Source organism: Rissa tridactyla, chromosome 3 (genome assembly GCF_028500815.1).
Source record: "Rissa tridactyla isolate bRisTri1 chromosome 3, bRisTri1.patW.cur.20221130, whole genome shotgun sequence".
In the NCBI taxonomy this organism is placed as follows: Eukaryota; Metazoa; Chordata; class Aves; order Charadriiformes; family Laridae; genus Rissa; species Rissa tridactyla.
Window position 1 is genome coordinate 82,971,697 of NC_071468.1, and position 25,970 is coordinate 82,997,666.

At 38.9% G+C, this 25,970-nt stretch overlaps 1 protein-coding gene across 2 annotated transcripts in view; it reads left to right on the forward strand.

The window, feature by feature from the left end:
• The window catches only part of MMS22L (MMS22 like, DNA repair protein), a 97,813-nt gene that overhangs the window by 19,132 nt on the left and 52,711 nt on the right, over positions 1–25,970 (forward strand). For both annotated transcript variants that reach the window (XM_054197048.1, XM_054197050.1), the window contains exons 10-14: positions 710–889; positions 6,634–6,696; positions 15,986–16,105; positions 16,500–16,726; positions 19,302–19,811. In XM_054197048.1, coding sequence (XP_054053023.1) covers positions 710–889; positions 6,634–6,696; positions 15,986–16,105; positions 16,500–16,726; positions 19,302–19,811 — 1,100 coding nt within the window. The remainder of the gene's footprint in view (positions 1–709; positions 890–6,633; positions 6,697–15,985; positions 16,106–16,499; positions 16,727–19,301; positions 19,812–25,970) is intronic.

A 25,970-nucleotide genomic window follows, 5' to 3' on the forward strand; every position in this document is an offset into this window, starting at 1 on the left:
GGACAAAACAAGTGAAACTTTGTTAGTGTTAAGCGTTTGTGCTAGCACTTTGAAGCATAAGTTAGGATCAGGACCCAGCTAAGGTGGGTGAAATACAGGTGTAAGGAAGTCTCAAAGAGTTTCTGTAGAATTAGGACAGATAGGCACAGGCTGTAAGAAGTAGTAATACTGTGGTATAGACAGGGATCTGAGACAAAGAGAATGAGTTTGTCAGTGCTGGAACAGACTTGGAACAAAACAGGGAACCTCAGTTTGCTGTCTTTCAGACTGATTCTTTACCATCTACTACTGTCTTCCTCTTGGTTAGGTTAGCCTGGCACTAAAAGTTTTCAAAAAATCTGTTATAAAAAAGTCTTCATTAAAGAACTCTGATCTCTCTCATGTGAGTGTTGGTGCATCATCCCATCTGCACATCGTGATTCCATCAGCTTGTAATTTTGCCTGTGAAGTATCCCACCATGTTCTTCCTTGTGACCAAAGCTTGTCCTTTCACATTGCTTTCTACTAGCACTTGAGAAACGACATTCTAAAGTAGCTCCAGGTTTTCTCTGGTAATACTGAACACTGGTTTTTATTTTTTTTAAATGACTGTCATTTTGCTTGTTCTGCGTAAAAGCAAATTAATCAATAGGACAGTATTGTAGAGAAAATTGTTAACATAGGCTCTGTTATTCAACACAGTTCAAATTTACTTTTGCATTTTCTACAGTGTTTCTGGAGCTTGGTGAACAAAACTCTAAAGAATATCTTTGAACGGCCAAGTAGTTCTGAAAGGATGTCTGGTTTTGAAACAATTCAGTGTAAAGACCCATTGAGTTTTAGCTGGTGGATTATCATTAATCTGGCATCACTCTACCAGTTTGACCGTAATGGAAATCTAGATGAAAAGGTGGGTGTGCTTTCTTTCTAAATACCTAAAAGTTGTTATAATTTATTTAGGTGTCTAACTTTGCTTGGTTATTTTTGTTGACAGAAAACAATTCATGTTGTAATACAGGAATTTTCACACTCCTTAAAAAAAGGTCCTTTGAGGTTGGTGGCATTAAGTTGTGCTTTGTACAAGTGAGTAAACATTCCAGGAGCCTCTGATGTATTCATGTTATATACTAGATATTCAGTAGATTAATGTATTAAGGAAACTTGAAATATCCCAACTAGTTAGTAGAGCATATACTTAATGACGTAGCATACATTTTAAGATTGTCTGCCTGCAGCATAAGTCCTTCATTGGGTTTGGTTTTTTTTTAGGAACTGAACACATTAGATTGTACCCTATGAAGTATAAACCTCAAACATCCACTATGTAATTGTTAATGCCACTTCTTTTAAAAAAAGTGGTAGCTCTGCTTTGGATAAATTCCATTTGGTCTGACTGCATTCCCGTTGCATCACAGCAAGAGCCTGATGAGGTGTTTATACAGCGTAATTTTCTGTGTTGGTGTGGTACCAATAGACACTACCTGATAACTATTGAATTCAAGCTTCAGTTTAGGAAGTTCTGGTACTAAGTTGCAAGACATCTGCTTTTAGAAGATGGCCTTAGCTTTTCCTACTGGCTACAGCAGGCTATTGAACCAATTGATCAGGTTCTTGTCTCTGAATCTCATTGTGGGGGACTGGACACTTCCATGCGTTCCATAAGTAGCCTGGATGAGACCTGCACATGCCATTCCTGCGTCTGTAAGGTGTATGTATGGTCAGACTTGATAGTAATGCATCAAATTCCTTCATGGACCTCACTGCAGTTTTCTGCAGTTCTGGAGTCATGTAAACTGTTATTTTATCTTTCACCTCATTGCAGTTGTTTGTGTTTGGGGGTTGTTGGGTTTTTTTTAAATTTTTTTACATTTCAGCTGGATTGCATATATTCCTTAGATTGCCAAGCATCAGGTATATATGGCTTCTTCCAAATTGGGCTTATTTGCCCTTTCTTGCGAAGTGCCTTTTATTATTTGTAATTTAATAGTGTGTATTAATACTGGAAAGGTCGTACCTTTTTTCTGTTAAAATTTTTACCAAGATTTCCCATCCTGACTTAGGACAAAAGGTTAAAACCTTGAAACCTGTTTATGAACTGCAGATCTGTAAAGAGGGAGAGTCTGATCACATCAGTTGATCAGTCTGTTTTGGTAACTTAGAAACCCTCCCCCCCTTCATCTTTAGATCTTTAAAAGCATTAGTATATAAACAGAGAAGGAATAAAAAATGTTGAACTTCTCTGAATGCTTTTAATCCTAAGTAAAATTAGACTTTCTAATAAAAGTAAGAATGACTTTCATTGATTTTTATCTTGCAAAAGCCCTGATTTGTCAAGGAAAAAAAAAAACAGGGAAGATTTGATAACTCAGTGCTTGAGTACTTAGTTGAAAAACTCATGACCGTTTCTGGTGACCAGAGGACTTGATGAACGTGGGATGCTTATGCTGCTTGTCGGCCGACAGATCCTTTCGGATCCCATGGCAGGCTGCTCATTACCATGTGGTTTGCTCTTTTCTAATAATAACACAACAAAATGAAGCAACTTATTACACATTGTAAAATTGCAGACCACATCTGTTACGCTGAAGGTTGTCTCAAGCTTCTGTTGCTCTTGTCCCATTCCTACGGTAGTGGGGGAGGACCATAGTCCATATTGTATTTCAGAGGGACATTGGGAAGATAAAATTACTGCACTCCCTGCTTATTAGAGGAACTTAGATGGAGAGAAAAGGTTATTCCCAGGTCGAATACTGAAACTAGTGTGAAGCAGACATTTATCGTGGGTTTCTTATATTTTATGCCCTAATCAAAATGCAGTGATACTGTTTACTTTGATCATTGGATTTTTTTTTCTCTCTCTCATACTGATACGTACTATGTGTTTAGCCTTGTGAGAGATTATTTTTTGCCCCAGGCACTATATTATTTAAATATGCCAAACAGACGTAGAATGGAAAAAAGGATTCCTGTTGTTCTTATATTGAAGGAGGAATCTGAGACGCAGTGACAGGAAGTGGTTTGCCCAAGATTAAATAATATTTTTTCCTTAGACCCCACCTGGGAGAAGAGAATTACCAAGTCTTAATTTGTAAATCATGAGACCATCCTGTGCATGCTCTTTGTGATGTTTCCGGTAGTCTTTATGTTCAAACTGTTAGCCGTGCTTTGCATTCTCTGAGTGTGGCTGTGAGTTTGTTGTTGTTTGACCAGGGATCCCTGTTCTCTTAAGTGCTATGGGTGCTTACAAAAAATCTGTCAGTAACAACAGTGCCTTTCCACACCCCACAAAAACGTAATCTGTCTAGACAGTTGATGGCAACCATTTCTTTAGGTCCCCCCCCCCCCCCCAGATTACAGACTCATTCTTTGAACATTATAAGATAAAATAGTTCATGATACAAATTTTTGAAGTCAGTGGAACTACATCGGGGCTCAATGTAGTCCTGTTTTGTTGGTTAAACATCTGATGCGATAGCTTCATGACACATGCTTTCTTTTAATTAACTGTGATCAGAGGTGGGAGGGTGATGTGTCATAATGATGGTTATTCATGTGCTCTGTAGCAAAAATTGCCTCTAAGCCTATGTCATCTGTGGAAGATTTTCAATTTTTTAATGTGGTCTGCATGGCCTTGAGGTTATTATGAAGGCTTTTAAAATTCTAAATAGGTTTCAGACTTGCTTCTTTTTATTTTTTCCCCTTTAGCTCATATAACGTAATTTCAAATATGCAATGAATCAGAGATATTGAATATATATTTCATACACATGAAACCATATTTTTAAACTAGAAAATTTTGGCCAGGTTTCCTAGAGACTCTGTTGTGAGGGATATACAGTACATGTGTCTTTCCATAACCCCACATTCAAGTCCCACTTCACTCTTCCAAAAAGCAGAATTTGTACATTTAAGATGGGACCTGATGAGAAAATTTGCTACTTCTGAACATTGCAGGGGTCAACTTCAATATGTGGGCTAGGGAAGTATAGGCAGAATTACTTGGGGCTAAGAATTCTTTCCTTTGATAGAATAATCTGAAATGACTACATGACAAGATATGCAAACATGGATTTTCAGCTGAGAAGCCCAGTATGGCTCTTCCAGGTAGTCAGCTGTTAGTCCTTGGCAAAACTTTCTTCCTGAGAACCCAGAGGATCTCAGATCAACTTTTTGGTTTTAGCAGCACTTTTATGCATTGTAAGGTCTCCAGGTTCTGTTGATTTTTGGACTTTTTTGGGTGGAGGGGAGAATGTTGTAAGCCAGCAGGTTTGGAGTAAGAGTTGTAGTTTCTACATACTATCTGACAAGGATGTATTGTAAACAGTTGCCGTGCCATATTGCAAGTGTAGCAGGGAATACTGTTAGGATGTAAATTCAGTGGGATTTGAATGAAACAAGTCTGTTAAAAGATAAGAGACAACTGAGACTTAAAAAAAAGAGTGCAGCAGGTGGTTGGTGTCATTCTTTCCTGAGTTTGGGCTGAACCTGGGTGCACTCTTGTAATCGATTCCAGTTGGTGTCAGGAGCTTGCCCTAGACTACTCCAGGATCTTGTAAGGTGATCTGCATACTGCAGCTGAGCTGCAAGTTTGGCAATGAACACCTTTTGTATAAATCATGTGTCCTTGGACTATGGGAGTGCTAAAAGCATGTTCTGAGCAGGCTGGTCCAGACATTTGGAGGTCTCATAGTCATGTAGCATGACTCTTAATATCTACTCACCTCTGCCAAATCTGGCTTTTGAGCGATTGATTAGCTCTACTTGGAGGCTGCAGTACGACTGTACCAGTGGGTAAGTATTCACGTAACATCAAGCTCTAAAATACAGCAGTCAAAATAAAAATCTGACCTAAATACTAGCCAGAACTGTCTGGGAATGCTGATTGTGCGCTTCCTGGGTTTTACTCATTGAAGTGCTGCCTTTACTCCTTGGCTACTTGTTGATGCAGTGGTCTCTCCTTCTGACAGGATGCCAGCTCTGTTTTCTGATACAAAGGCATCAATAACAGCTTAAGAAGTCCTGTTAACCACCCTAGGTGTGATATGCCCTCTGTTGTTCTGGCATAATTATCTGTGTCCCTATTCTATGACCTAGGTCAGGCCCTCCTCCCTTTTTCATTCTTCCTTTCTTTCTCTCCTAAAGCTCCAGGCAGGTTCACTGATCTGTGTCCCACAAACAAAAGGAGCAGAACAGCTGGGCAGTGGCATGCCACAGCTGTGAGGGCAGGAAGAGCAGCTGGCAGGATGAGGAGGAAGCAGTGGGAACTCCTTAATTGATACTGCTCGAGTTCCTAATCGTGAAATCGCAGGTTTAGTGTAACATTCTGCAGATCTGTCCTTTCATTCATACTTGTTCCATAAACAGTCTACAGACTGCAACTTGATACCATCAGCAGTCTTTCAGAATGCTCTTTTTCTTGTCGTGCAAAAATGTAAACCCACCAAGTTGTCAAATTGTATTTCTAAGTATTAGTGCATCTTTTTTAAGAGTTCATCCTTAAAATTCTCTCTTGGTACTCTCTGGAGTTCTGTGTGGAATTGCCACCAACTCACAGCATTAAGTAGTGTTGTCAGTAGCAGAGGGGGATGGGGCATGATGGTGTTGCTGCTGGAAAGCAGTTATATTTCAATTACCAAAGCATAAGATGCTCTTTATTGTAAGCTCTGTACAGACATTTAAAGGACAGATATCTGCAGAATAATTTACAAGGCTTAACAGTTGTGACAGTGGAGGGAATGAGTAAGGCAGGACAATGATGAAAGTACTGTGTTCACACATCTAGTTATCTACACAAGCTGTAGAGAGAACTGAGTGTAAGAGATGATGTTTGGACCTCCTAGAATTTTAAAGATGTTGACTTGGTTGTTTTCGCCCCCACACCCTCCCACACCCCTCTGGGAAATAAATAGCCTTGTTTGCCAAACCTTCTACCCTTTTCTTTCATGCTTCACCTAAATATACCTTTTTCTATTCTCTGTTAATATACTTTGCTATGCAACTCTCTTACTTCACAAGTGTGGTCTAGTTCATTCAAATGGACAGTCATCTGTCTTCCCAAGCTGAAGAATATGAATTATGGGCCATATTTGACCTACCCTGTATTTTTTTTCTATCTATATAGATTATTACTATCTGGCCAACTCCTTACTGATTGGCCAAAACAATCCTTAATGTTTGGCCTGGAAAAAATTAGTTAGAAGTGTTGTTTTTCTTTTTTTTCATTGAAAAGGAAAAAAGAAAAGAGGAGATTGTACTTTTCCTCCTTCTTACCCCATTTATCTTCCTTATAGAAAGTTAAAGAAAGAAATTGTAAGACATACTTACACACTTGCTTGTGCTAATAAAAAAAAATGGCTGAATGTTTTGCTTCTTTATTAAAAGTGAAGGTTGGGATTGCAAATGAGTCACTTAAACCAGTTTAAATTGTGTACTCTTTATTTTTGTCTCTCTATTTGTTTTTGAGGCCTAATTTTTAGGACAGGTATCAATTACCTTCATAAAACAAAAAAATCTGCTTTTGGGGATGACTACAATATGCTGTCATGAAATGAAATATTTCTGGAAATCTCTTGCCTGCTTATTTTCATGTTATTACATAATGATTCCTGTGAGGAATACAAATGCTATTTCACACTGTTAATTGTTATTTTTCAGAAACAGAAGGAAAGCAATTGGGAATTTGTGGAAGAACTTCTTAAAAAATCCACTGATGCTCAAGTAAGTGTCTAAAGGAAGAAATAAGGAACAAGGAAAGTGTCAGGGATTCTTTCAGGAAAAGACAGTGCATGAAACAAAGTCCAACTAACAGCTGTATTTTTGCAATTCTAGTAGTTTTATCACAGTTAAATGAACATCCTTGACATAGCTGAACTACAGCAGTATACAGTTCCCTCCTTGTTAGCAGTTACATTTGCTTTAAAGTGGTTGTGCCTGATGCTAAATTGTTAAATAAAGGAAAAAGATAATTATCCTGGAAGGGTAAGTATATGGCTACTCAGACAAGATGTATTCAGAATAAGAACTGGATGCTTAGAAAATGTAAACCAGATCCTGAATGTAAGGACATCAAGTTGAGGAGACATGATGAGGGAGATAGTCGGTTGCATTGAAAATTCAGCTATATCCTCATCACAGCAGGAAGGTGACTTGCCTTGCTGAGCAATTTGTCTTACAGGCTTGAATCAAACTCTTACTGATAAGGTTCTAGTTTCTGAGCAGTCATTTCATACCTTATCATTTTTCTTTCTGCAGAACTGTTAATGCAGTGCTTCATGGCCCAGAGGTCAGAATTGACCTCCTTTTAAAATGCTTTTAAACATGCTGCTGTTCATCATGTTTTTAAATATGTTGCGTTGCAACTCTGTAAATTTGTTCTGAAGTTGCACGGTACAAATTGCAAATGCTATATCAGCAACTCCTGTAAAAATAATTTCTGTAATTTGTGTATGCTTAAGACAGGAATAAACATGTTTATTTTTTATTTGGTCTCAGATAAAATAATAAAAAATCCTGCAAAGTTCTGTTGATGAAAGCAGAAGAGGACTCAGTTCTATTTTTTATTATTGGTGCCTTGCTTATGCAGTAGCAACAGCTGTGGCTGAAGCTGGCACACAGAACAATACTTGTTACAACTACAGTTTTTACAAAACGATCTTTTGTAGTTGTTAGGATAGTTGAAACAATAGATAGGGTATTAAAAAGTTGAAAAATCACGCTATGCATAAACTGTAGCATTTGTTCATGTAGTTTTTCAGCTTAAAAGGTTAATTCTTTTTGAATAATTTTACAGTATGTAACGGAATACACACACTGCGCATATACATTAGAACTACAGTGACAACATCACTTATTGGATGCTTACCATCCTGTGAGAGAAACTGGAGAGTTTTAGATAAGAGGCATAAAAGCTGTGAGTAGCTTATTAACCACCTTCCTGTGTTGCATCTTGTGTATGTCAGCAACCTGAAAAACAGTAAGAGGACACTTGTAGTCATGTTTTTTCTTCAAAATATTCCTCTTTTCTTGTGAACGATTAATATTTTGAATAAAGATTACTCTGAAGTTTAATATATGTAAAATATACAGCTTTTTGATGCTTCTGTTAAACAACTATTGTAGACAATTTAGAAAGGTAAATAGGCGGCCAAGTTTAGAAGATTTGAATGAGGAGTCAATCATGACACAGTAATATGAGACAAATATCTGTTTTACTTTCCAAAGGCAACCACTGTTGGAATTAAAACAAACCCTCATTTACCAAGTATGTTTGCAACTATTATCAACAGTCTAAGGAGCCATCTAGTTTATTTCTTTCTTTTTTTTTTAATTTGTTCATTATTTTTTCTTGTGTTATGGAGTTAGCTGCTTGTAGGAAATGTTCCTTGTAGGGGATTAGTCCCTAAATGTGCATACATGAGTGCATATACATACTTTTATTAAAAAATGAATCCTGCTTCCTATTCCTGCACACCAGCTGCCTTGACAGTGTCTAGGAGGGAGATTTTCTTTTACCAGTAGACAAGTCCCTCTCCTCTGTTGATCTGTCAGCTTCATCTGGCCACTCTTACCTTACAAAAACTTATGCTTTTGTATCTGAAGTATCTGCTGAGTAATTTTTTTTTGAGACCAGAAAATGTAGGAACGAGAGTAATGAAATGGAACATGGAGAAGCAGGAAAGAGCAAAAGCGTGAACATTGCTCTTCGAATGAACAATAGGACAGTATTGATGATACTGCCCGCTAACATTTGGCTTGAGTTTGTTAGTAAATCCTACCTGAGCCACCCTTTTCAGCATATGCCCTCTGTTATCTATAGTAGAGATGCACAGTAATAGCTGTGTAAAATAAGTTAGAAGGAATGATACTGCTGAATCACTCATTTGCAAGAGAGGGCAGGAATTGGTGGTTAGAAACTTCATTTTTAAGTATATGGAAGCTTAAAAACTAATAATGTTTAGTACATAGTATGTCCATCAACCTCATAATCCACTTGTGCTTGCTGCTCCCTAACGTCAAAAGCTTGTAGGCTATAGGCGTTCAGAAGGAGAATGGGAATATACAAAGGATGGGGGGGGAAATGGGGATTAAATCAAGTACGTATAACTTTGTGCATTCAAAAGCATCTGAAAAAGGTGTAGATCATACATCTGTAATGTAAATTCATACTCTCTCTCCTACCGGTAACTGTTAATTTCTCTTCATGTGAGCTTCAGTTTCTATTTTGTGGAAGGATGATTTGATAGGCATTGCTGCAGACATGGATTTTGAGGGTAAGGAAGCATCATGAAAGTAGAGAAAAGAATGGTCACTTTTAATGATGAGTCAGCAGAAGCTGGAGCTTTAACATTCTTTGGACAGCTATGTATTGGAATGCAAAAATGACTAACCAGTGTTAAACATGCAGCACTTTGGTAGTTTCAGTAAAACTGTTGAGTTTCGTGGTCTCCAGAACAGAGAGGGCAACCCTTGTGGGCGGCAGAGAACCTGAGCCGCCTTCATCCAGCATATGCTTGATTTTTGGGGTGATAAAGACTTTTTGAGGAAGGTGTCCCATGTCTAGGTGAAGGTGGCAGAGGGGTGCTACAGTGCCATGTCTCCAGAACTCCTTCTTTATAAGCTTATAGTCAGCTTGTTTCTGAGCAAGGAAAAGACGTGAAGGTGCTGCTTGGGTTAGGGGACCAATGGAGATGGGAAGCAAATATTTGTGAGCTGTAAATAAAGATAGGAGCAATAATGGATACCTGGGCAAGCGTAGGGTGTTGCTTCCTTGGATATATCACTTCAGTCATTTGACAGGTTGGTGAGTTTCTCAGCCAGATACTGCCCTCTTCTTTTATAATTCGTGATGGATAGAGTTGAAGACAATTGCTCGTGTGAAAGATCTCCCATCTGTATCACAAAGGATATTTATGGGGAAACTAGTTACCTAGGTATTCCCTATTTCTGTTGTAATTTGGATTTCTGTTACTGGGCTAATGACAAAAGTAGAGCTGGCTTACAATTCTATTTGTACTACAAAATGAACATTGTTGTACTAGGAATATTAACATAGCTGTATTTGTATTCTAGGCAACATCAAACTGACTAAATTTATGGATTGTCAGTATAAGATGAATTTGTGTTTACAAAGTTTTATTGTAAGTGAGAATCAAAAGCTTTTTTGTTTATGAGAACTAATAGCGATCTGTCTTATTAGCCTTCTCTCGTTTTAGAAAATAAATTCTTCATGTTGTTTCATTTCTTTCTCAATTTTGTTATACCTTCAGTATGTTTTTTCTTTAATTCTAGTCTAAAAGAGATACAGAAGTATTTGGTGGAGTTCTAGGAAACCAATTTTGTTACTACAGTAGGAGGTCATAAGAGAGAAATGTTGTGTTTAGATAGTACTATCATTTTGATAGTATCTGGTGTTCCTCCCTTCTGCGATAAATTAAAAGCTGACTACCTCAAGAGTTCTGATAGTATTTCCAGCAGTGCAAGAGACCATTTTAAGCAAAAGAGCAATGAGAGAATCCATTAATCCCAGGGATATTTGAAGTCTGGAGAACTCTTTCATATTAAATTTGAGATAAAGCCTTCAGTACTATCTTGGTTTTGGAAACTGTTTGAAAACTGTTGTTGGACGGGTAAATAATGGTTGAAATTGAAGCTGCTCACAATACCATTTTTATTGTTGAATTAATTTAACTGAAGCAGTCACTGTTTGTTCAGTTAGATCCTAAACATAATCCTATGCACAAATTACAGCTTTAAGAGTAAGCATTCTCTTCTAAAGGGTGTATGTTTTGGTTTGGGTTGTTTTTGGTTTTTTTTACATCTTTCGTAACTGTGTAGATCTCTCTAGAGAAATAAATATATTCATCTGCAGTTTTGAGTTTTATATCAAGATTCTTGTTTTTATTCATAAAAATAAAATTGCAGCTGTTGAAAATGGCTGCAGTTCTGACCCTTTTTTTGTATAAGATTATTACTTTGGGAAAATTTAGTAGTTACAGTTATGTCATTTAAAAACAGTACTTGAGGATGACCTTTCATTTGTAGGCATTTTTATTGTAATTGAGCTATTATTTTATACATCTTTTAATGAGTCTCTCTTGAAGAGTTTCTTTTCTATTTCAGTGTTTTCATATGTTATACATAATGTCTTGAATATATAATTTTCTATGACAACTGAAAATACCTTTTTCAATTTTCACGTTATTTTAGAACTATACCACTTTAGAAGCCACATGCCCTACATTAATTGTTCATGAGAAGGCAGACATGATTAGAAGTTATTGTAGATGATCGGTGTAATTGTTTATAGTCTTCTGCTGAAGTGTAGCAAATAATGTTTTCCACATGAATGTATAGCCAGGTAGAGATAAGTTAATGAGTTGTAACTCCCCTGTGTAGCATTGAAAACAGGAAAAAAAGCAGCTCTAAGACATAGGAAGCCATAAGAAGTAGCATTGTGGGTGAGAGCACAAGTCCTGCTCTTCTAGTAACAGCTGTTTAATGAAAGACTATTTTAAAACAACAACAAGCAAACAAACAACCCCCACAAACAAACAAACAAAAACCCCAACACAACCTAATTCTATCTTCTTCCATCACCTGCCATCAGTGGTTTTTATATTGTTTTTTTTTTTTTTTTCATTTAAGCATTTTCTGATCTGGATGAGCTTGGAACGTAATTCAGGACTTAGCACTGTAGTTCGAACTGAAGGGGATCACAGAATCACAGGGTTGGAAGGGACCTCTGGAGATCATCTAGTCCAACCCCCCTGCCAGAACAGGGTCACCTTAGAGCAGGTTGCACAGGAACGCGTCCAGGTGGGTTTTGAATGTCTCCAGAGATGGAGACTCCACCACCTCTCTGGGCAGCCTGTTCCAGTGCTCTGCCACCCTCAAAGTAATGAAGTTCCTCCTCATGTTTAGGTGGAACTTCCTGTGTTCAAGTTTGTGCCCATTACCTCTTGTCCTGTCGCTGGCCACCACTGAAAAGAGGCTGGCCCCATCCTCCTGACACCCACCCTTTCAGTATTTATAAGTGTTGATAAGGTCCCCCCTCAGTCATCTTTTTTCCAGACTGAAGAGACCCAAATCCTTCAGCCTTTCTTCATAAGAGAGGTGTTCCAGTCCCCTAATCATCTTGGTAGCCCTTTGCTGCACCCTCTCCAGCAGTTCCCTGTCCTTCTTGAACCGGGGAGCCCAGAACTGGACACAGCACTCCAGGTGCGGCCTCACCAAGGCAGAGTAGAGGGGGAGGATGACCTCCCTCGACCTGCTGGACACACTCTTCTTGATGCACCCCAGGATGCCATTGGCCTTCTTGGCCACAAGGGCACATTGCTGGCTCATGGTCATCCTGTTGTCCACCAGGACTCCCAGGTCTCTTTCAGCTGAGCTGCTCTCCAGCAGGTCAGCCCCCAACCTGTACTGGTGCATGGGGTTGTTCCTCCCCAGGTGCAGGACCCTACACTTGCCCTTATTGAATTTCATAAGGTTCCTCTTTGCCCAGCTCTCCAGCCTGTCTAGGTCTCTGTATGGCGGCACAGCCTTCCGGTGTGTCAGCCACCCCCCCCAGCTTTGTGTCATCAGCAGACTTGCTGAGGGTGCACTCTATCCCCTCATCCAGGTCATTGATGAATATATTGAAGAGGACTGGACCCTGTATTGACCCCTGGAGAACACCACTCGTCACTGACCTCCAACTAGACTCTATGCCCCTAATCACGACCGTCTGAGCTCTGTCTTTCAACCAGTTTTCTATCCACCCTACTGCCCATTCACCTAACCCACTCTTCCTAAGCTTCCCTATGAGGATGCTGTGGGAGACCGTGTCGAACGCCTTGCTTGAGTCAAGGTAGACCACATCTACTACTCTGCCCTCATCTATCCATCCAGTCATGCCATCATAGAAGGCTATCAGATTAGTCAGACATGATTTCCCCTTGGTGAATCCATGTTGAGTACTTCTGATAGCTTTCTTTTCCTCCACATGCCTTGAGATAACGCCCGGAACGAGCTGTTCCATCATCTTTCCAGGGATGAAGGTGAGGCTGACGGGCCTGTAGTTCCCTGGGTCCTCCTTCTTGTCCTTTTCGAAGACTGGAGTGACACTGGCTTTCCTCCAGTCCTCAGGCACCTCACCTGTTCTCCAGGACCTTTCAAAGATGATGGAGAGCAGCCCGGCAATGACTTCCACCAGCTCCCTCAGGACTCTCGGGTGCATCCCATCGGGGCCCATGGACTTGTGAATATCTGATTGACCTAATTGATCCCTCACTTGATCCTCCTCAACCAAGGGGAAGTCTTCCTCTTTCCCTGTTACTTTCTCCAAAGTCTGTGACTCCTGAGGGCTGAGCCGAGCAGTAAAGGCTGAAGCAAAGAACGCATTCAGTAACTCTGCCTTCTCCGCATCTTCCATCACCATGGCACCTGTCTCATTCAACAGCAGGCCCACAACTTCTCTAGTTTTCCTTTTGCCTCCAATATACTTGAAGAAGCCCTTCCTGTTGAGTTTGACATCCCTTGCCAGGTTTAATTCCAAGGAGGCCTTGCCTTTCCTCGTTTCATCCCTGCACACTCTGGCAGTATTCTTGTAATCTTCCCAAGTGGTCAGTCCATTCTTCCACTTGCTGTAAACTTCCTTCTTCCACTTGAGCTTCTTCAGAAGCTCCCTGCTCAAACATGCAGGTCTCCTGCATCCCTTGGCCAATTTCTTGCTCTTAGGTATGCACCGATCCTGAGCTTGGAGAAAGTGGTCTTTGAATACCAACCAGCTATCTTGAGCCCCCTGCCTTCCAGAGCCTTAGCCCACGGGATCTCTCCAAGCAGTTTCTTGAAGAGGTCAAAGTTAGCCCTCCTGAAGTCCAAGGTTGTGATTTTACTTCATGTTGATTTGTGAGTGCTGCCCACAATCTTGAACTCTCACTTTTCATGATCGCTACAGACAAGGGTGCCCCCAACCTTAATGTCCTCCTCTAGTCCCTTTGTGTTTGTCAGTACTAAGTCCAGGAGTGCTCCTCTCCTTGTTGGCTCCTGCACCACCTGTGTCAAAAAGTTGTCATCAGTACACTGGAGGAACCTCCTGGACTGGGCATGCCTGGCTGTGTGGTCTTCCCAGCAGATATCAGGGTGATTGAAGTCCCCCATGAGAACCAAGGCCTGCGATTGCGAGGCTACCTTCAGCTGTCTGTAGAAAGCCTCATCAGCTTCCCCATCCTGATCAGGTGGCCTGGAATAAACACCCACAACTGTGTCCCTCATATTCGCCTGCCCCTTAATCCTTACCCGTAAGCTTTCAACCCTCTCTTCATCCGCCCCCAGTGAGAGCTTGATGCATTCCAGTGGCTCTCTCACATAAAGAGCAACTCCACCACCACCCTTTGCTGGCCCATCTTTCCTGAAAAGGACATAGCCATCCATGACAGCATTCCAGTCACGTGAGCTGTCCCACCCCATCTCGGTAGTTGCAATGAGATTGTGGCCCTGCAACCGCATACAGATCTCCAGCTCTTCCTGCTTATTCCCCATGCTGCGTGCCTTGGTGTATGAGCATTTCAGAGAGGGAGTCTTGTGTGTAGTATTCACCCTGAGATGTGGTAGGCCTTCTGGCTCTCTGAAATACTGGCACGCTCCCCAACAAGTGCTGAGCAACTACGTGCAGGCGCCTCACCAGCAAGCCCAGTACCATCCCCACCCCACTTTGAATCTAGTTTAAAGCCTTTTCAATGAGCCCTGATAACTCTTGTCCTAGAACCCTTTTCCCCCTGCAAGATAAACTATTCCTGCCTGTTACCAGCAGGCCTGGTGTTTTGTAAATCAGGCCATGGTCAAAGAAACCAAAGTCCTGCCGGACTTCCCAATATTTATGTGCAGCACGGTTTCCTTCATTCCCCTTCCAATGATTTTGAGTCATAAAATTCATCCTGTATACTTTTTTTTTTCCTTACCCTTTCATTCTTCTTTAGCTTATTTTATGCAGTTAAAAATTCCAGGCCTGTATAGCGTTTAGATGTATTTGAAAGCTAGAAGTAGGTCAGGGGTTTCTCTTGTCACAGAACAAGTTTACTGCGATCTCGGAGATGTGTTAAACTTACACGTGTAAAAATCTTTCCTTAAGACAACTACACACAAGCAGGTCCACTAAACCACTTTCGTAGTCGAGACAATAGACACTAGATGGTCTTTAAGGTCCCTTCCAACCGGAACCACAATAAAGCCCTTCCAGGGCTTATCATCCTATACTTATCATCATCCTAAAGTAGATGTCTAAAATAAACTGGATTAAACATGTGATTTCAGTCTGAGCATGGAGCTTGTAATGTCCTAGCTCAAATGCAAGTACTGCTGATGTCAAAAGCTGGATGAGATGAATCCCACTCTCAGTATCCCACAGTTACAACCCGAATGCTTCACTGCGTTCAAATTGTTTGGAATTTCCTACTTTCTTTCTTATGAGCCTTCTTCCTTCTGTGTACAAAATTTGGAACTGATGAATGCAAAAAATGTTGTGTGGTCTGGGGAGGGCTTTTTCGCTTTTTTCCCCCCCAGTGTTCAGAGTCTTATTTGCCCTTGATTTAGAATTGTCCGGACGTTAGGAGTATAGCCATGTTGCAGAGGTTTGAGAAAGAATGCAATTCAGAAAGAAAAGATCCTCCTGTTTGGAACTCTATAAAGAGAAATGTGAACTCTCAGATAGTTGCACCTGCCCTCTGTTTTGTGAGGTTCTATACCACGTGGTCATTTTTCAAGTTAGGTTCACAATACTGAGTTAGCTGTTATCTTAATGTGTCTACAACTCTGTGGACGCCTGAAATCATGCATGATGAGCTATTATATTGGCTGCATTTCAGGATGCAAGTGTCAGCTTTTATCTTCTAGTTCATCGCTCGCACTAGCAGATACATTTACTCAATGTTATATAATTAAAAATAATTTTTATATTAGGAAATTATTCTTAATGGTCTGGTAGTATTGGGCTCCCCTCCTACAGTAAACTTTTTATTTCCTTTTCAAGACTGGTGTGTTAGAGGAGCACTTACGAATGCATCTTCAGTGCTGTTTGACTTTGTGTAGTTTTTGGGATTTGAACCTATCTGTTGTCACCATACTCTGGGATTATTACAGCAAGAACCTGGTAAGTAGATGAATACATAAAAATGTAGAGTTGCATGTGTATGGTCCTTGATTTTTAGCAATTGATTCTGATTCTCCTCTAGCCAAGCCTGATTGCTACATGTTTGTAAAACTGACTAATCAATGACAGTTTGCTATATTTATTTATTTGTATTTATTTAAGAAATTATGTTTAAAAATGTCACGTCACGATAGAACAAATTATAATAAATTTTTACTCTTATTTTTCATCAGGACTACTGATTTTAAGATCTTGTAAAAACACTTTGCACATAGTTACGATACACTTTTATTTTTCGATTTGTGGTAGGAACGCGTCCTTTTGTTTGTGTGAAGGATAGCATCTTAATGCCTTTGGAATATTAACATTTATTGTTACTTATCTTTTCTTTTAGAACAGTTGCTTTACCATTCCTTGGCTTGGTCTGAAGGGTCTGGCAAACGTTAGTAAAACTTCTTTGTCGATGCTTGAGTTGGTGAAAAGTTGCTGTTGTGAACAGGAGATCCCCGCCCTGTACAACTCCAGCAACAGTTACTTCATTTTTCTCAGCATTTTGGCACAGATGATGAAAGAAGAGGCAGAGAACAGTGGCGTGCATCCTTGGAAACAAATTAAAGGACGGTATGGCCACAATTTAGTTTGTCTCACTTTCTAAGAGGTCTGGTCAGCCTATCTGTGTGCCTGTCCAGCCACATACCAAAGCAAGCGGGGGGTGCTGTGCTCATGAGAAAGCAAAGGGGATGAGGCATCCAGGGTGATTTATAATTTGAAGACGACAGTTGTTCCCTGAAGTTTCTGTTGCCAGCTGAGGCTGTGATGGGGTCCAAGAGCTGGGTCCAAGAATCACCTTGGCAATCATAGCTTGTGATGATTTACTTCATCCCACAGGCCAGGAATTTGGTACACTGGCAACCTATGCAGTGGTACAACCCTATCGCCAGACAGACAATGAAATTAAAGGACAGAAATTCTGTTTGAGCTTTATGTAAGCCATGTGTTGTCTAAGAATACGCAGACTGGCTCTTGCTAGGCCTGCAGTTTCATTTATATTTCCGTTCTCTTTTTCATGGTTTCCAAAATTTCTCACAATGTTTTCTTTTTTGTGAGGGATTTAATTTTTCATTTAATTTTGAAACATACTAATTAAGAGGTATGGTCAGTCATGATATAAAAATCCATAAAGTGTATATAGTCTAAATCAAAATCCTGATATTTTATATGCTTTATTAATCCTTAAAAATTTTATTATAGTAATGAAATTACGCTGATCTGTTAGAGGTGCTAACGTTTGAAAAATTTTTTCATTGGATGTAAAAGACAGAATTAGTTTTGTTTTGTGCTTTTTGTTTTGATTTTTAAAATATTTTAGTAAGTATTAATAAAATTATTAAAATTTTATTAAGCATTAATGAAATCCTTTTGTATAATATATTCATATATTTAAAATGAACATGTAAAATATAAAAATATATTAAAGTATATTAAATATATTTTAAAATATATTAAAAATGAACGTGTGCGTGCACATCTTACAAAGCTATGTGGTATGTTCCGTCCAAGAAAGAAGGGTTATCCTGGGTATCAGAAAGGGAAAAATGTATCTAATGTCTGTGTACATTTTATGAGTTGTTACAGGCAGAAAAGTTTGAGTTTAAAAATTGCTACAACTACATAGAAACAAATATGTTGTTGGATGCTGAATCAGTGTCTTGCTTTAGTTAGTAATTCTGATTAGCCTGCTCTGTTTTTACTGAAAACAAATCATACTTACATTTTTGTGCTATTATAGCTTGTTACTTTCCCTAATTTAAGAGGGGGAATAATAATACACAACACACAGTATGTCGCTCTGCTCAACCGGTATTCATCGTTTCTACCTCGAATAAATCAATTACACAAGTAGCAAAATTTAACAGCCTACAGCTATGATTTTGGGATGAACTCTGTTTTCAGCAGCTAACCAACCATTAATTGATGCATGAAGAACGTAAATGCCTGTCAGTAGTAATTTACTACTAAACAACATTAATTGGATTTGCTGTATTTTTTGGTGGCTAGATTTGATAACCTCAGCACCATTTTCAACTATTTTTCCAGGTGACAGGATAGGAAAACAGCATTTATGGATGTTTACCTACTGTTTGTGGAACTTACTTAATATTGAAGGTGAAGGGTATACCCAAGGTTTTAAACACAGGAATCAAAAAGTTAAGCAAGCTATTTTCATCTTATTCCTCTCTCGTAGGAATGGTGACGTTTATTTAAAAGTCCAGATCTGAGAAAAGGTTACAGAAAAGGCATCTATGTAAAAGCTTTCTGCTTTTTCTCGACCACTTTAAAGTTGCAAAGTAGGAGCGCTTCTCCCATCCGCCACGTATGACTTGAGCACCGTCATATCAGCAATACAACTTAAAGTTTCTTAACATCATCCTGCTGGAGAGACATTTCTCTCACAAATGCCTTAGTTTCCCTGTTTTCTCCCAAGCCTGTAGTTCACAGTCCATACAGTAGGTGTGCAATACAGGTCGGTACAGACTTTGGGGGGTAGCACTGTGGAGAAAAGGAGCTTTCCGTCAGAAATCTTCCTCTCCCTTTTACTGAGTGATGGTTATGTAGGTGAGCCTTTGATGGCAGCAGCTGTGGGAGTATCACATAAGAACAGGCATCACTAGTTAAAGGAAGGAGGGTCCCTGGTCATTTTTTGGCATTTTCTTTATGCCATCTGGAAACAATGGAGTTTTAGGAAAGTTGCACAGAGATTGTTTGCTGTTGCTGAGAGATGCCACTTAATAACAAATTACTTCCTTTCCTAGTAGCCCTCAGGGACTAAGTTTGATTGATGTGAATGCGGACATCCATCACACACAAAGTCGAGAGAGTCTGCTCTGAACGTTGTGCTCGACTTTGTACTAGAGGCTGGATAAGGGAGAAGGGTTAGGCTGTACCTGGGGTTGAAAACTCCTCACTTGGTCCTTGTATTGGGAGTGGAAAATGAAATGGTGTGTTTGTTCCAGTAGCTGAAAGAGTAGGAGAGAGGAGGGAAAAGAGGATATTTAAAATGTCTGGGTTATTGGAAGAAAGTAACTGTAAACTAAAAGCATGAAAATACAATTTTATTGTATCAAGCAGATAGAAAATTGCATACTTTAAGAAACTTTCTTGGGTTTTTTTTGTTTTTGTTTTTTTTTTAATGTAGAATTTATTCCAAGTTCCATCGGAGAAGAATGCAGGAGCTGACGGAAGTGGGACTGCAGAACTTTTTTAATCTGTTCCTCATGCTAGCAATTGTTGCGGAGACAGAAGATATAGTGAGTCGAGTGTTGGATCTTTTGGATTTCCTGACTCCATCTGCCATTACCGTGTCTCAGAGAGCTCTCATCTGGAGAGGTCATTTTGCTTTCCTTTTGATTTATGTTGAGAAGAACATGGACATTAGTGTCCTAGCTGAGAAACTCTCAAATGCTTTCCGTGAGAAGGCAAAGGAGTTTTTAGTAACCAAAAATGACTACACACAGAAACAAAATCTCTGGACTCTACTTTCAACCTACATCGATGGTGTCCAAGAAGTGTTTGAGACCAGCTGCTACTTGAGCCTTTCTGAGGAAAAGTTGTTAAATGATGGCTTTACTATGCTGCTGCCTGCTTGTCGAGGAGCTGAACTGAGTATGGTCCTAAATTTTCTTCAGGTTGTTCTAGCCAGACTTCGGTAAGTTATTTAGTTAAACTGTGGATATAGACTGGCATGTTGGTTTTGTGTTTAGGGTTAAACTGTAGTTCATATTAATTTCTTTCTGAAATAGAGTAAAAGGAAAGAGAAATCTCTGGAGGACTGTGAATGACATGTTAAATTTCAAAATCCACCAATACCTCACTGCATTTAAAATCTTAGAAATGTTTCCTTATTGTTTCAAGACATGAGGTTTGACATCCCTGATATTTTGTTATGAATTAGTGGCTCTATAGAAAGTCATCCAGCTGCTACTATTTCAGACAATACCATCTTTTGGCATCCTGTTTTGGGAATTGCAAAATTATTACCTGTACTAAGTTACTTAAATTAGAGGGTTTTGGTGTTTGGTGTGGTTTTTTTCTTTATTTTCTTCAGTGAATCTATTCTATTTTTCAGACTCTTCATTCTATTTTTTTTCTCTTTCACCAAGGTTGCCATCAAATACAACAGTTATGGGGATTTGAATACTTGTCTGGGGTTCGACAGGAAAGAAGGAAATCATATTTTACCACTTTCAAGCAGTTTTGCTTTGATGTACTAGTTCAGTTTGCAACATCCACAGTGCCCTTCAATAAGCATATTTATGTCTACTGATGCTTTTCAGAGATAGTCCTCCAGTTTGAAGCCCAAACTGCTTTTTTTTTTTTTTATAAGATATTAAGAGGCAGCTATTGATCTGCCATTACTTCAAATGTGCAAGACTGAAATATGTGGAAAGAGCTGTGGAAGGGTGCATAATAGGAATAGTGAAGCCCATATGCAAGATCTCTCTTTAACTAGGTTCTTTGTTATTGTCTAGTAGTTTGACTGCAGCTGTCAATAGCATATACATCCAAAGACAACTGTTTTTCAGGCAGTCTTTTGAAAAAAGATGAAGCACGAAACTAAGTTTAGTTGATTTATTATTTATTATTTCGGTTCAACTGAATGTATTTACTGGAATAAATTGGAGACTTCAAAAATACTTTGACGTTTTCTCCATTAGCTAATACACAGCATTTGCTGTGTTCTTTTTAAAGATGAAATAGGAAGAAATTTGAGACTGGTGAAAAAGTTGCCTATTTCATAACTTGGCATTATTTTGAAGCTTTCCAGAACTGGGGGTTATGTGGTTCTTTTGTAACACAGCGAGGAGGGCGTAGAAGTTCATTACAGACTTCTCAGGTCATCACAGACAAGGTACAGGACAGTATTCGTAACTTTTCTTACAAAAAGCAGCTTGGCTGAAATATTTGAATTACCACCATGCTGAAATACTAATTGGTATGAGAGAGATTATTAGAGCCTTGTTTTTAATGGTTCTTTATTTCAACCCCCGTGTTTATACATGTGGTTACTGTTACCTGCCTATTTATCCGCTCTACAGAGAAGGCTTAATTCCTTAAAGTTTATAAAACGCTTTGATCTTCAGGTTGTATGTAACAGGAAAATGTTACTCGTTCTCTCCCACTTTGACAGACTCACTGAAAAAAAAGTCCTCTATGGCCATGTAAGTAAAACAACAGTAAAAACAGTTTCTTCATTGAGAAGATTTGGATGACTTTGTGCCAACCATATGTTAAACCGTTATTGGTTTAACCAGACTGATTAGGCCTGGTCTGTCTGCAAACTCAGAAAAGGATGAAATGGTTCAATGCCGTTCTGCCTCCTGTTTTTAAAATCCAGGCAGATATAGGATAGTAGGCCTTTCATAAATGTAGTTTTTCTGTACACTGCACTCTAATAATTTTATAACTGCATGACAGGGAATTTACAGGTAGGGAGGAAGTGAGATCACTGATTAAAGAGAAAAGCGGCTCCCTCTAGGCTGTTAGGAAATAATAACTTCATGTGCCACTTTTTGCTAACCCCAGATGATGGCTCACAGGAGCATTCTTTATTGCTGATTAAGTAGCATTATGAAAATACTGACTTGGTTACGTTAACTAAATGCCTCAGTATTTAAAGCTTAAAATGTCAAATAGTTTTAGCAGTCCCCTTTAATATATCTTGTTGGATTGCTAAAATCGCATACCAGGCTTCCCAGTTGATTTTATTTAAGGATACTGTAAAAATGGCAATCTTTCATTTGCAGAGTGAGGTGTAGCCAAAAGCTCTTCCTTAATTATAGCTATTCATGCTGCTATGGTTAAGGGTCTGTCAGCATTTCCATTATAAACCTTTATTTTCAAGGGTTTGTAACATAGCAGTGAAAACTTGCTCTGGGCTAAAACTTGGCATGCAAGGTTTTGAAAGTGCGCTTGTTTTCTTCCTTTCTTTTTTCTTAAAAGGCATCTGAAAAGAGACTCCCACCTTCACCATTTTTACACTACTGTGTTTTAAAGTAACCCTTCCCAGGTTTTTATTGTATTTTTCTTGTCTGCTAGAAAAGTACTGGTGGCTTTTGATTGTTGTATTTACCTATGCTTAGACTATTTTAAATAAGCTTTTTTAAACCACTTTTTTTTATTGTTATCATTAAGGTTATTTTGGTGTCAATATATTTAAATAGAACTATGACTCGGCAGGAGAACTCATTTTTTGGTGTGTAGTGAGTGGATAATTGGAAACAAGATGCTACTTGCTGGCACTTCCAAGTATTTGATCTTCGTAGTGAGATTTGGTATGAAGTGAAGATTGTATTTTAGTACAGTCTCCTTTTTAAAAACATATGTAAAATAAACAGTAAACAATCAAGAAACTACCCAAAATAAAAATGCAAAGTGCTTCCTTCCTGTGTTTACTTGGAGCATTCAGCTTCTAGCTCAGACATAAGTTTTTCCTTTATTTTTTGTTTCTATTTTTAAGCAGTGGTTTAGAATCCTGATTTTTTTTTTTTTTTCCATTATTCTTAATGGTGATGCAGGATGCTTCTTTCTTCTTAAAGGTAAATGCCCATGTGTGTTTTCATTTGGTCCAAATCTCTAGCACTACCTGTCATCTGAGTGCCTCGTGACACAAAAAGAAACCCTAGGTTAATAAAAATACAGGCATTTAATGTATTTGACAGAACTTACTGTAAAAATTGACAGAGAAATTTGCTGAGTGCCTGGAAACAGTAGGTTCTGGCATTGCAGTGTGTTATTCTTAAAAGAAGTGCTTGAAACATTTAAAAATGTCTTTTATTGTAATCAGGTATTGCTCTGACATGAGCTTTCTCTCATTATCATCATCCTGGCATTTGGGTTTTGTAGTGTATTAGCACTGAGTTACAGGATTATAAAATGCACTTACATGCCTGGGTGTAAAATCACTGCTGTACTCCAAACACCTTTGCCTAGTTTCAGGGAGACTTGCTACTGATTCCCATAGGAGAAATGAGAAGTACCACAAACCTAATAACAAAAAAAATGGTAATTTTATTTTGAAAACAGTTCTTGCGTATTTATGCCAGTTCGTACTGTTCTTCCAATGTTGAAGGACTTGAAAAGTTATTGAAAATTTCAGTGTGTAAATTTCATAAGATCTACAGAAATACTAATCAGGTAAACCTGCCTCTAATTAAAAGTTACATTAATAATTGGGCCGCAGATAACAGCAGAACTGGATGTTTCTATCTGTTAGAGTGTGTCTAGCCTCGAGGTTGTGAGAGAAATCACGATAGGGATGGATTATCCAGTATATCTTTGCTATGGAAATGTATAGTCGTTTGTAATTTTTTTTGCGTTATACTTGCCATCAAAACAGCCTGTGGGAAGCTTTCTGAGACCAACAGAAGCCTCTCTCCCCCTCTCTGTTACCGTGTAAGTCAGCAGATAAGCTCAGGAGGAGAATAGAAAGGTCTTCCCCCCTCCCTCCTTCTTTTCTTCACCCTCAGGGGTTTTAGTGTTCGTCTTTGTAAAATGTATTTTCTGATGTTGAACTTCTGAAAACTGTATCCAGAAGAGTTTGGAAGAGCGTGAGTCTTCTCTTACCCATCCCATCCTGTGAGTATATTTACAGCTACTGGCTGTGATGTCCTGATAAGCACAGGGGGCAATTCTGTGACTATACCACTGAACTGAGAGTCGGAAGATCTTAGTTTGGCACTAAGATCTCCCAGACTTAATGAACGACCATTAGAAAGTCATTAAAAGTTGCTATGAATTTTGTTTGTCTGTGTGGAAAAAGGAGTAAGTCCTTCCTTTTTGACTTACTGACATAGATCTTACATGTTGGGGAGCAAGCATGCCTTGCTGTGCTAACATGATCTAGGGTTTGTTTTTTTTTAAGTTCAGTTATTCCATTAATAAATCTGATATTTGAATGAGCGTAAATAAAATCTAGTCTCTAAATGCTTTAGAGCATGGGAAGCAAGCACTGCTTTAGAATATAACAGCATTTTGAGGGGTTCACTGTGTCCAAATCCTTAAAAGTAGTCTGTTACAATATTCTGTGTATATTGGATGTGTTCTTAGCTACAGTTGTTGCCTTAAGGTGTGTCTCTGGTAATTAAAACTGAATTTCTTTTCTCTTCTTACTACTTTATGTGAGATTTGAGATTTTTTTTTTTTCAGGATATTTTCTTTGGTATAAAATAATGGGGTTTATACCTTTGTCCCTTGTTTTCTGATACTCAAAGACAACTAGTTAGAACTGATGTGTTTTGATTGTGTGTCCTCCGCTCAGAGAGTATTACTATACAAAGGAATTAAATGAGATAGTGTGCTCTGGAGCTGTGTACCTAATACTTTGCTTATAGAAAGTTCCTGTGTATGTCTAGCACTGGTTCAGGTTTGCAAGAATACTCGCTTCCACTTCTCACTGTCTTTGTTTCTCAAATCAGTAGGCAGCCACGTGAGAGCTGAATAATTGATTAAAATCAATTTCATATTGATGTTTAAAATGTAATAGAGAGCATCTGCCTTAGAAGGAGAGCAGCAAAGCTGGTGACAGGGCTGGAAGGAATGTCCTGTGAGGAGCCGCTGAGGACTTTAGGCTTGTCTAGTTTGGAGCAAAGGAGATTGAGGGACAACCTCATTGCTCTCTACAGCTTCCTGAGGAGTGGAAGTGGAGAGGGAGGTGCTGAGCTCTTCTCACTGGTATCCAGTGATAGGACGCATGGGAATGGTTCAAAGCTGCACCAGGGAAGGTTTAGACTGGACATTAGGAGGCATTTCTTTACTGAGAGCGCGGTCAAACACTGGAACAGGCTTCCTAGAGAGATGGTCAATGCCCCAAGCCTGTCAGCATTTAAAAGGCATTTGGACAATGCCCTTAATGGTTTGCTTTAGGTTTTGGTCAGCCCTGAATTGGTCAGGCAGTTTCCCTTCCAACTGAAAAATTCTATTCTATTCTAGAATCACTTTAAGAACAACCTGAAACAAAAAAAAAAAAAGCTGTCAAAGGACCTTGTGATTGTTGATGCCAAAACAAAGCCAATCTTGGTAGACAACTGGAGCTAAAGAAACTCAAATCTAGTACTCGGACATCAATCATGAGGATACAGAGCTCTGTCCCCTGTGCTATGGATTGAAACGCTTTTCTGTGTTTCATCCGTTGTATTCATTTTATCTCCTGAAAATTAATCCACATAAGCTTTCTGTGGCCTACCTGACAGCAGTACACGACTTAACTGTTGTGAAAAAGTAAATCCACCAAAAAAAGCAGGTGTACTGAGAACCTGCTGCTTGGGACCCTGCAGATATTTAGAGAAATACGTGCTCCATGAAGGACATAAAGCACAGATTTGTTTTCTAATGGAAGTATCTCACTTTTGAAACTCTCTTCCTCAAATTAACTTTCCTCTCAGTTTTCTTTCTTTTGTTCTTCACACGAGGTGTGAGAATGGCTTTTCATATGGAATATTTTTTTGTTATGGGTGTTAAACAAAGAAATACTTTTGCCAATAAAACCGTTATATGCAAGTAGCCTTCTAATCTCTTAATTTTGATTGTTTCTTCGTTACCTTACAAGATATATATTTCTTCTCTCTTTAGGATATCTCTTGTCAGATTTAAGGCTTATTTAAAATGAAAAGAAAGCTGAAGCAATTTTCTTTATTCCATTTCAGTCTCCTAAGGCCTATTTCCCCCTGGTGAGCTCATAGCAACAGGGGGGTTTAAGGGAATTCAGCTTTCTGCAAATTAATGTCTCACATCATGAAAATTCAGGACTTTTTTTTTTCCTATATCTTGAAAAAGTAATACAGTGAGTGCGAGTATTATTTCTTGCCAG